Source organism: Anser cygnoides, chromosome 4, assembly GCF_040182565.1.
Source record: "Anser cygnoides isolate HZ-2024a breed goose chromosome 4, Taihu_goose_T2T_genome, whole genome shotgun sequence".
NCBI lineage: Eukaryota > Metazoa > Chordata > Aves > Anseriformes > Anatidae > Anser > Anser cygnoides.
In genome coordinates this window covers 27839140-27851512 of record NC_089876.1, presented here as the reverse complement: position 1 = coordinate 27851512, position 12373 = coordinate 27839140, and the positions used below count along the sequence as shown (strand labels likewise).

General features: G+C 35.9%; 1 protein-coding gene across 22 annotated transcripts in view; it reads right to left on the bottom strand.

The window, feature by feature from the left end:
• Window positions 1-12373, bottom strand: part of DCUN1D4 (defective in cullin neddylation 1 domain containing 4) — a 52950-nt gene that overhangs the window by 17519 nt on the left and 23058 nt on the right. For 19 of the 22 annotated variants that reach the window (XM_048049971.2, XM_048049969.2, XM_048049970.2 and 16 more), the window contains 6 exons: window positions 9201-9292; window positions 6741-6811; window positions 5681-5772; window positions 4722-4830; window positions 623-727; window positions 66-168 (listed from right to left, as the gene is read on the bottom strand). In XM_048049971.2, coding sequence (XP_047905928.1) covers window positions 66-168; window positions 623-727; window positions 4722-4830; window positions 5681-5772; window positions 6741-6811; window positions 9201-9292 — 572 coding nt within the window. Of the gene's footprint in view, window positions 1-65; window positions 169-622; window positions 728-4721; window positions 4831-5680; window positions 5773-6740; window positions 6812-8049; window positions 8177-9200; window positions 9293-12373 lie in introns of those variants that run through there. The other 3 variants (XM_048049985.2, XM_066995860.1, XM_048049991.2) reach the window with 2 other exon arrangements.

Here is a 12373-nt window from a genome sequence, read left to right as displayed (position 1 = left end):
GACACCAAATGATTTATCTCAGAGAAATAAATTATTTTTGAACACCAACATATGGCAGTACTTACAGGCTCCATCTTCATCGTAATTACTGAGGTCAAGGTTAATTGTTCTGCTGAATTCAAGAACATTACACCATTGGTCCTTATTGATAACTTTGTATTTTGATTGCTGCTTAAGGCAAGAAACGTGAATTACTGAAATATATTTATCTCCCTCAAATTCAGATTTTCTTACAGAAAATTTAACCCTTGTGATGAATTATGTTTTTATTTATATCAACTAAAACTAAGCAAGATTAAGAAAGACACCGAATAGTCTACTCAGTGCTGAATACGTCATGTTTCCCACTAAGACATCTTCCAGTGAACAACCACGCATCAACAGAACGCAACTCCAGAAGCAAATGAAAGACATTCTATACTTTGTGCCACATTAAATAAACCTTAACAGCATAGGGATTTGAGGAACAGGAAGAAAGTAAAGATAACCAGTTACAAATGCAGTACTGGAGGATTTAGTATATTTTAAAAATCAGAAAAAAATCATAGCTGTTTATTCAGTATCTAATTAAAATAGCGTCAGAGAAGGCAGACAAAAAGTAATTCTGTTTCAACCGTCTTACCTCTAGAAACTGGTGAAATACTGGAAAAAGAGACCATGTTTTTCCTAAAAGAAGGCCCAACATACACTTGGCAGTGTTTATGTCTAGGCTGCGCTGGTCCTTTTCCTGTGTCAAACAGAAAAAGACAAAGTCAAGGAACAAAAAAGCATAATCTTGGGATTTTTCAATTATCCCCGCTGCCTAGACTACAGTTCATACATTCGTAAATCTAACCCTGTTTTTTATTAAAATGCAACCCCCTAGTAAGACTTCCTTCCTCACAGCTAATGGCCTGCTATAAAGAGAGGATGCTTTCTATAACAATGACAATTTTTTGAGAAAGTATTGTGAGAAGGAATATACTCTTGATCACAACTGAAGACCCTTCAGAAAACAATGGCCATTACACCCATACCGACATTTGCGTGAATGCATCTGCATAACCATAAGTGTCTTAAAAAATAGTACCACTACACATTTCCTGAGGTTTTCTTAAAGCTACATGAACCAAAAGATAGCTAACCAGCTATCAGATAACACTACATGAGAGTGACCAGAGGAGGTTCTTTGTTCTGCTCTTCTACCGATCACAAGTGGAAGGAACACAGTATCTTAACACCTAGCACATGCAGACTCATCTCAGAACTAACCCAGTTTTATGTCAGCATCACAGTGGTATGTTATGGCTTGTGGAGACAGGAGATTTTTGTTGATTGTTGCTGCTTTTGTGGGGTTTTGGTTTGTTTGGTTAGTTTGTCTTCTAAAGAAGAAGAATAATCTGTACCTAGCAGATTCATTACATCTGATCACTGGGATAGTTAGTTTATTTGATAACATGACTTTTGCACATCTCAAAAGCAACACGTACATAAACCTAAGAGTCTATTTCATTACTTCAAGTAGTTTAACCATCTACATTTGTTGCCTTGAAATTAAATTTTTATGACAGATTGGACATAACAAACCACCCTTTTATATCTTGTTTATAGCATTAAGCTACACATTCAGAAAGGAAGTCACAAAGGAAAAAAAATCTGTTTGGGCTACTGTTGACCTTGATATCTTTTGCACTCATGATTGCAAACAGGAATGTCTATCTTCAGAAAAAGCAGGGATATAAGGAGTGCCTAATAAAACAGCGCAAGACAGCTACATATGACAAAGAGAATTCAGCCCTATGCTTCACCTCTGGAAGTGCAGTAACGTGTCTACATTTAACAAAATACACAGGGTTTTTTGTGTTTTTATTTTTAAAAATATCTCAAAACATAATTGTCTTCATCACACACGAAGGATGTGGTAAAGCAAGATCCCAGTTCTCTGACAACTTGTTGTCTTAACAGCAAGATTATTCTATTTTCTTGAAACCATTCAAAACACACCTCACTTCTAAAATTGTATAGACAGAATTTAATGCAGATTCATTCTGGAAGGGAAGTGGGGAGGCCGGCAAAACCACAAACTGTTTTACATTCTCATCATTAAATATAAGAGAGACTTCACTCAATCTGACCTAGAGGAATAAAGTAAATTCTAGGATGAACAAAGCTTTTTGATTAGTAATAATGCTGAAAGACAAACCTGCAGAGGCATCTTTGTGTTAGCATGATACAAGCCTTTCACTTATTTCCAATGTCAAATAGTTCTAAAAACTAATCCTCTTTCCAAAGTCAGTTTACACCTTACCTCTGTCACCAACATCTTTAAGTAGAAATCACACTGCTGTGAGCCTGCATCTTATTTTCAGTACTACTTATATACTTTAATTCTTCCCACACACACAAGTATTAATGAAATCAGCCCCCATTGCCTTTACTTTGGCCATGATATTTTTCATTATTAACATACATTCCAGATACTTGTAATCTTTCTTGGATACAGTAGAGAAAATACTGATAAACTCTGATAAATTTCAGTACTTGTTTTACAGTACTGCTAGTCTTTTCAAGATCTTTTTTCCCCCCAAATATTTTGGATAAAACACCAAGCCATGAAACACCTGCCTCTGTATGTTCTCAAACTTAACAGTAACTGTGGTAAACAAAGCAAGGAATGTGTTTGTGCTTAATACCTACACATGGTATCTCAAATTAATTCAAGTCCAATTAATGTTGACTTAAAACTGTGCATGCCAGATCAAACCTAGATGATGCTTATTTTTAATTGATCAACTCTAAAATACCAAATCGTAACAGACACTCAAAAACTCTTAAAATTTGGGAAGTTTTGAAAACTTTTTTGCCACTTCGCACCTCCCTGCAATGACTACCTCTCTGATGGAAACTATACAAATCTCAGTCAAAACCAAAGTTGCTCCCATCAGCTTTTTCTTTCAACCATTCCATTATTCTGATAAAAAAATCATGTTCAAATTCATCTGCTGCATCCAGATAAATATAATCTGTGTTAGTATTCATTTCTGTTTACACAGGAAGCCACTACCTATATAGACTTCCCTTGCCTCCGTACCATTAGAAGTTTGATAATTCTATTAGTCTTAGATAGGTTCAACAACTCCACTGTTGATACAACTTCAACTTGCAGTTCTGCAATTGTGGTTTTTTTCGTTTTGTTTTGTTTTTCTTTCAAATGGTATCACAGCATCTGTCTCTGTTTAAAATTCCTTCTTAAGACCTATGTTTGTCAAATCAATTTGGAACCTCTTGAAAATTCCCTACCCACTGTCCTTTAAAGTTTCTTCATTTATTTTTGATGGACCACCAGCTGATTCAGATTTGCTATTAGTAAGATTTTTTTTTTTAATCAGTTCAAAATATTTCATCAATATCTTGAACTTCTTTATCAATGTTAGGTATTTCTAGCCTTTGCATTTTTACTTTCAGCAGAATCAGTAGAAACCTTCACACGGTGTACTGGGTCTAGCTAGGATGGAATTAGTTTTCTTCACAGCAGCTTCTCTGGTGCTGTTCCACATCTGTGACCAAAACAAAGCTGATAACACAGCAATGTTTTAGTTAGTGCTAAATTGTGTTTGCACAACATCAAGGCCTTCTCTGCTTCTCTCTGCCCTCCCAGTAAACAGACTGTAGCTGTCCTGGATGTTAGGAGGGGATGCAACCAGGTAGATGACCCAAACCAAGCAAAGATATTCCATGCCCTATAACAACGTACTCAGGAATAAAAGAGAGAGGAACAAGTTTAGGGAAGTTAGCCATCTTTTGCTCCAGAACTGGCTAGACATTGTTTTACCTGTGGGAGGCGGTAAGCAATTGCCTTTGCATCACTTGTTTTTTCTTTCTCTTCTTTCACTTCTCCCTTGCTTAATGAACATTTATCTCAGCCCGCAGATACTTTTTTTTTTTCTTTTACTCTTTCTTTCCCCTGTCCCACTATAAGAGGGTGAGAAGGAAGTAAGCAGCTGTGTGGTGTTTAGCTGCCTGCTGGGGTTAAGTACACAGCAAAGGAGGTATTAAGATGTTGATATGTCTTTTGCTTCTCACATACGAACTCCATACATTCTCATATCCAGCTTAGTTAAAAGCGAACTACCACAAAATTCTCCATGTTGACATGCAGGAAGCAATGATATACCAGTGTGAGTTATTTATGAGAGACTTAACTATCAGAATTGCTAGCATTTCAAATTTTTCTTACTACTTTTTCTTATGTTACCTCAGCAGAGAGGCTGGTATTAGGATATTGTTCCATAAATGCTGAGAACATCATTAATGGCCTTCAAACAATTTTCTAAACCAGTATTTATATTATAACCTTATATTATTTTTACCACTTGCAGAAATGCCTTAAGTGCTTCGTCATTTTAAATACATCTATGCTCACAAATATCAAACAATTAAAAAAATAGGGTAAGCCAGTGGAAGTAAGTTCAACAGAATAAGGCTTAAATTATTTTTTCTCATTTGAAGCAGAAAGATAACAAAATATGCCTAAACACTAAAACAAACATCCTATACTTTTCCTTTCCAATTCTGTCAATTTGCATATACTTTTTTTTTTTTTAAAGAACATGAACATTTCCATTTGTTAAAAGAGAACAAATTTAATGTTAAGAGAAACATACTTAGAGGTCTATGGTCTCTTAAACATTACCCATGAAACCAAAGTTTCAGTTAAGATGATGGCCTTCTGCAGTACTCACCCGTGCAAAGTCAAATGCGTATCTATAAATAAGTTTAAAATTGGTAGGCTCATTTAATAAAGATCTCAAGTAATCCAGAGAATTTCTCAGTTTTTCTGTAGTATCACATCTACAAAAAAAAAAAAGAGTGAATTTACAGTGTACATTCTTATACAAATGCCTGGTGTTTTTAAAAGAGAATCTGTAAAATGTGTCCCCGTAACTCTACAAAACACGAAGGCACAAGTTTATATGCATAAGATGCCTTGATTTAACCCACAACATGAAATGGATTTAGATAAAGGATCAGTCTTATGCTGCTACTCTGATAAAAAGTTGTTTGGGTTTGCAGAAAATACACTCTCCAATAGATTAAACCCAGATCTTGTCTACACAAAGCAATCCACCAGCAAACCACAGAAGGGAAACTATACTTCTATAGCTTCAGCAAAACTACAGAACTTATACACAGTTTTAGTGATTCTGCTTTGTAAGGTAAGTCGTTTCCCCACACTCTATGAAACATGGTTATTCAACTACTTTTATGTTAAGTACACCATAAAGCTCTCTCAACTGTAGAAAAGAAAACGAAAATCCATTCACAAAAAGGGTTTGCACTATTTAACATTTTAAACTGCACATAATCTAACAACATATCAATATCTAATTCATATGCGATGACAGTAAAGGTTAGAAAGTGAAATACATAAATCCAGTGACAAAGACAGATGCAGTTGGAGATAAAAACAATGTACCTCATGACATTTGTTTTCTTGAGACTGTACATGTTTTAAACCTATTTAACATGCAGCTGTCAGGTTTCAAGCTGTCTCTGAATAACCACAAGCAGTAGGAAATACATATTCCTTCTGATCTGCTCTAAGTTTTATGATTAAAAACATCAAGGCGTATTTTTTATAAAAAAATTTACTATTTACATTTACTATTAAAAAAACTCAGAGGTTTTTCAAAGCACTTACTGTAGCGATGTCATTCCTTTTAACCATTCTTGTAATGTAAAGTAGCCCATGTTTTGTGCATCCAACTTCCATGCTAATACAAGCATAACAACCTGTTTAAGAGGAAAAAAAAAGAAGAATGAAGAATATTAACAGAAACATCCAGACATTTTTCAAACAGTTACTGTTTAGTAGGCTACAAATATTTATTAATATAACCAATATTTTCAGGACTTTGCTAATGAGCAACTGCTTTAAAGTTAAATAAGTTAAATAATTTAAATACCACAAACTTAGACATAATTCAAACAAAATGACAGCAGCACAAAGATAGGCAATATCAATCAGGTTACCAGTAGCCACCTTACTTCTTCAAGGCAGCATTCATAAAATGCCACTGTAGTAATATACTGTTCATTGCAGCCATGAAGAATATGAGATGGTGTAGAAGCTACAAAACTTCTACAAAATCTAAGCACTGATTTGAGACAAGTTACATTTGACATTAAAAAAAATAAGAGGAATATATATACACATAAGAAAAACTAAGAGAAATATATTGTATACATAAATTGGGAAACGTATACTTGTTAGTGTTAGGTCAGAGGTGAGACTGGGTGATCTTGGAGGTCTCTTCCAACCTAGACGATTGTGATATTCTCTTTATTTGGGTTTTGATATGGCATAATGGGAGTGCTAACATTGCTTACAATATTTGAAATCCCCTTCTCTCCTAGAAAAAAACTAGTTTGTAGCTGTTACATTAAAATTCCAGTGTTGTCTTAGAAAAGACACCATCACCTTTTCTTTAGTTTTGTATTTTTTCATTTCTTTCTTGTGATGGGAGGGAAGCGGGGAAAAGAAAGAGAAGGGGTTACAGCAAAGCCAAAATGGGTTTTTAGCCAAGTTAAGCGCTTTGGGTTTAGAATAAAGGTTCCAAAAGTGTATTTAAACCTCTGTGGTTTTTTTTTTTCCTCCAAAATTCCCATTTGTAATTTTTGATGGAAAATTAACGTAACTATAGACGGGTTCATCTATATTGTAACACACCAAGCTCCATTCAAAAGATGCCTTAACTTACATTTTCTGGTTCTACTCCAATGTCTTCACAAAATTTCTCCATACCTTCAGGCCCTACAATGTCATCAGTGCCTGCAAACAAAATACATTTTACATATCTCTGAAAATTAAAATGGACTGATCTGTAGAGCACAAGAGAAATGTAATCACACAGTACAACATGAACTTCCATACACTTTAGTTTGTTTTGTTTTGACATGCAGTATTTCCTCACTTACTATCAGACTTGGATACACTTATATCTTTACCTCACCTTTGCAAACAAATACAGAAAAAAATAGAGAACAACTTTTCACTCTTGCAAGCATCCTTTATTCTATCCAGTTATTGAGACAATCTTGAAAGAGTCAACGAGTAAGATCTTTAAGAATGCACTTAAGACTAGCAGAACATCCAAGTAATATTAGCATGGTTAAATGAGCAAACAATGATTATTGAAACTCATTTCTCAGCTTGAATCTTTACTGATACCATAAAATCATATCACATCAGAATGTTTAGATATATGATACATGAGACTGACATTCCCAGAACCTTATTCCTTATTATCTCATTTATACTCTATCTTTATAAAATGCCATTTACAAAAAAGACCCTGAAATAAAAATTTCATGCTCCTGTTTATTCGTATGACAATAACAACATGGCTGCACATTATATGAATTTTAATAACTGCATGGGAAAGGAAGATATGAATTACACGCAGCTATTTCTTAGCTGACTTTAAATGAAAAACAGTTCAAAACCAAATTTTATTAAAATGTACTACCATTAGAACAGATGCTATAAAGTCAAGATATTCATAGCTTCTCCCCTATCCTGTTGACAGAAATGTACAGGCCTTAATTGCATTGTGCAGTTGTGTTTTTTTGAAGCATGATGAGTATTTGAACTATTTTGTTAAATTATTTTATTCCCATTAAAAAGGGGTCATTTTGAAAAAAACAGAGGCAGAAATCCTTACTTTCATCCAATGTAAAGACCAAATACGCAAGCAAGAGGTTTAATAGAGGAAATATCAGTCTATGCTTTATTATTAGGTGACCCATTATTCTAGAAATAACAAGGTTTAAAAATCTCTTCCCATCTTCCTATGACATCCTCCCACTCACACTTGAGTGCACACAAGAACCTTTAAAAAAACACTCATTCTGTAATGTAAAGACACACCAGGGAAAAAGAAAAAACAAATGCAGTGTCAACTGTCTGCATACATAAAGGAAAAGACTTTAAAGCAAGAGCACAAAAGAGATTATTATTTGAAGTTTCATTTTTTACAATGTTATTCAATACAGTAAACAAGATCATACTCTCCACTTGTCTCTGTTTTATCTTGGTGTATGCAGCCAATGGAAAACCAAAAGTTCTTTCATACACAGCCTTCCTTTCATCCCTTCTCTCCACCAAAGTCTTGACAAAAATGAGTTATCCCTGTTGCTAGAGTAAAAAAAATAAATCAAGCTGGTCAGAAAGGCGCAGAATCTAACAGGTTAAATTTGGCTTGAATTTGTCTGAATCCCCTCTCACAGACTGCAACAGACAAGTGAGATCTCAAACTAATTAATTTAGTGTATATAATTTTATTAGAAGAGAAAAATGATTTTATTACATCAAATTAAGTCAATCTTCATTACATGTAAGCAGGAGACAAAACAGAACAAACAGTGAGCAACGTTATCCAAAACAACATCAGAAAACTGCAAGATGACCTCGTTTCCTTTGTCAACCACCTATTTCATTTCTTTTGGGTCTTCTTTAGAGTCATGAGATTATTTTTCCCCATACGTCAAGTCCTCCCCTTCACAAAAGCACGTGTAGAAAAAATGAAAACGAACGATGCCCCATGATTTTACTGTCAAAGGATTATCTCGTGACCATAGATGATAATTAATAATCCTAAAGCAACATGTAAAGGAAGTTCTCATACACAAGGGCAATGATTTAGTCAACCTCCCATATACTCTGTAATGGAAAAATACTCAAAGACAAGACTCTTACGGAATACTTGAATTTATTTGTTTCTATGCTGGAAACTAGAACCACATTTGGCAGCAACATAACTAATTTTACCTTTTTCCCTACCTTTTATTTAGTTAGTTATTTTTGAATTTTCAGACATACCTTCCCCTAAAGCTTATTTCTGCACTCTCAGTGCTATCATGGTAGCTGGTATGACCTCTAAAGCCAGAGAGGTAACAACATTTTGGACAAATTGGAATAGTATTCATATTCTAAAGTATTTCAAGATACACACCTCCTCCATTCTTTTTATAGAACAGAGACAAAGACAAAATTACCCCTTGAACTCTTCAACTTCATGCTATGCAAAACATAAGAAAAGCTTCTTTAAATCTTTTACAAAAAAGTCTCCGTATTTAGTCTTGGAAAAGATCAGTTAATGCAATTTTCATATTCCAATGTATATTAAACTGTTATTGGGAAATTTGCATTTCACCCTTACCTGCATATTCATAGAACCATTCTAAGCATCTCTTACTTGAAAAGACTTCTTCTTCTGCTTTTATTCTAGTCGAATCATATTTTCTATACATACTTCAAAAAAAAAAGAATTCATCAGTTTTTTTAAAGCAACCTTTTAGTCAACAGCCACTATAAGCAGCAACACATTTTCTTTCATTAACTAGTTTACTCAACATTCTGACCTCATAATCAGTCATTTTGGGAACTGCTTAGCAGAATAAGAATTATTGAACCTTCTGTATTTGCTCAGTCTGTCACAATTCAACTGGTCCATAAGTTATCCATGTGCATGAACTTTCCTTACAACAGATAGTTTGGTTCAAATTCAACCCCAAAGTGCTTTATGCAAGTCCAAGTAAGACTTGTGCACACTAGCAATCACCATAACCAACTGATGGGCTGCAACTTGGCTGTGGGTGTAAACCCACAGTGATTCTATGTCACAGTCAATACAGGTCCCACATGTAGGTATACACAGACTTCAAGCACTTTTGAATGTTTATTAACTGAGGAGAACCTAACATACTCTTTTTGCCTCCTCAAAAATTCTGTAAGAAGGATAAGGACCGAAATAGGCATGACCCACACACTAACATTATTATAAAGCCAGTAAGCTGGTAACACAAGAAATAAAAGAAAAAAAACATCAACAAAAAACAACCCCCAGGTTACAGGTCCCCACTGACAGTAACTTCACCACGGGGTAAACAGTTAAGTGAAAAGCTAGACCAGCAGCACTGCCTTCCCCGCAGAGATGACTCCTGGGGTAGTGCTCTCCTCAGATGAGAAGCTTAAGGAATTTTGTCTGCATTCAAGAAATGCCACTGAAGTATCAGTCTCCTGAATTTAGGATCTGAAACACCACAAACACAGAACATACAATGGAAGTTGATGAGTTACTCCATCCTGTTTAGACTTTTCTGAAAGAGCGACAATACCACTTGTGACAGCCTGTTAAAGGGAAGAGACTCAGCAGTCCAAGTAGCTGCTCACTGCTCCATATACACTCTCTGAACCATTTTCACCACTCTGCGGTAGCTCGGGCTCAGAAGCTGAAAAGAGCCAAATAACAAATGGCTTGGACTAGAGGAGGAAGCCAAGAACAGCTCTGTACATGTTCCAAGCATGCTGCCCCTTCCTCTTACAGTGTCAAACCCTGCTGGGGGAGGACAACAAAGTGTTCCTTGAACCAATTAGCCAATCTGAAATAACTTGATAAAATTAATTTGGAGTTGATTTCATCACTACTTTGCCCTTCTTGAAAGGCATGTAAAAGATGTCTATACTTACAAGCTTAGAGTACACTATGCTACTATCTTCTGCCTAGCTGCTTGTAGTTACCAGCTACAAGGAACCATATCTAGTTAACGGTGACATCATGCTGACAGGAGCACACGAACTACTTCATATTTACAGTCATAGTTCTTTAAAAACAATTAACTCTTAGAAAAGTAATACTGGTCACGGCAAACTGATAAACTGCTAATTGGAAGACACATACAAATGAAAATCTGAAGAAATTTCAAGACAAAGGAAAATTACCACTGTACTGAAACATGCTGACCTTGCAACAAACTGAAACCCTACAGCCAAATGCCATCCATCCATGTTTCAGAAACAAATATTTATATACCCAAGACTCGTAACACCAACTGGAATACAAACTTGAAAACTGATTGCAGCAGGAGCTCTTCAACATTTTTATTCGAGGAGTCTTAAGTACCTAGTCTAATGACCTAGAACATGGAAAGCTAGTGTGGTTCCCTAAGACAGACGCTCACCACAAGAATAAACGTATTTTTCTTATGAAGGGTTGATAAGAAAGTGCTTCCCCTACTTGTTCACTGAACTCATCAACATGCTAGCTGTCAGTATGTGAACAGCAGGTCTGGAAAGGAACCCTCAAGAACCGTTTATTGACAGAGCTCTGGATCATCCAAGTATTTCAGAAAAAGGATTCCTGCATCTTCAAGTGGCAGAGTCAATACTGTAACCTGAACCAAGACACCAACAATAATAGTTGGTGTAAGAGAAACCGTATGTGTAAGAGGAGTGAAAAATTAGATCAAAAAAGCACCCCTTTTTATACCTTCACTGCGTCTAAGCAGAGCAAGTTTTTATAGGACTGATAAGCGATTGCAGCTCATTTGCTGTACTAAAGGCTAAAGACAGTTAGGAATTGGAAGAAACAACAATATTCATTAGTAAGTCCATGTGTGCCCAACACACAGCCAAGTAACTCAAAGCAAAACGCTCTTTCCTCTAACTTATTGTTCAAGAAACGCAGTACCTGGCTGCTGGAATCTTGTTTCTCAGAAACCAGAATTGATTATAGATTTTCCAAGCTATGATGGTAAGAAACTACTTCACGAAACTCAGAAAACAGACAGGGAGAAAGGGTATCATCTTGGGCCATCCTAACCTGCTACAAGCTAATTACCAGACATCGATTACAAGTGGATGTGACACCGTATCAGGTTTGTAATGAAAGCAGACCGTGAACAAAACCACGCAACAAAGATGGCTGGATGAAATCATAGATGTTGTTTTCTCCACGTAAAGGAACTAACAGCAGAGCAAGTATTCTGTGAGACAATCACTTGAGATCACTTGAAAAGGGATCACTTGAGATCACTTGAAAAGGAAAACGACAGAAGCAGGTAACACCAAAGGAAACCTGGTGTTAGTTAGCTCTCACATATAGATGAGGGCCATTATCACCCTGCTTACTCTAAATACCAAATGAGTTTCCCCTCCCAGTCTAGACAAACCAGCTATTTTCACTAGCAAGAGACTCCTAATCCCCGAATTGCTTCAGCAAGTGAGATGAGAGGGAGTTACAAACAAGTAACCAGACAAGCATCTGAGATCACAGCCAAAGAAAGCCCAGTTCAACTGTCACAGCCAGCCCAACCTGGCAGCCCTGGGTAGAGGTGGTACCAAAGACTGTGTCCTCTGAACTACCATCAGTCCAGATTTGATTGCCTCGAGAAACGAATGTGCAGAGGTGAAAACCACAAACTGACAGAGAAGTCTGGCATCCATTTTGTACCTTAGAATATTTCTCCTGTCTTTGGAATGTCTCTGTATGTACTGTAAGACGATGTGCCTTGTCTTCATGCTAAGGATAGTGTCTCTTGGTGCACAGATGTA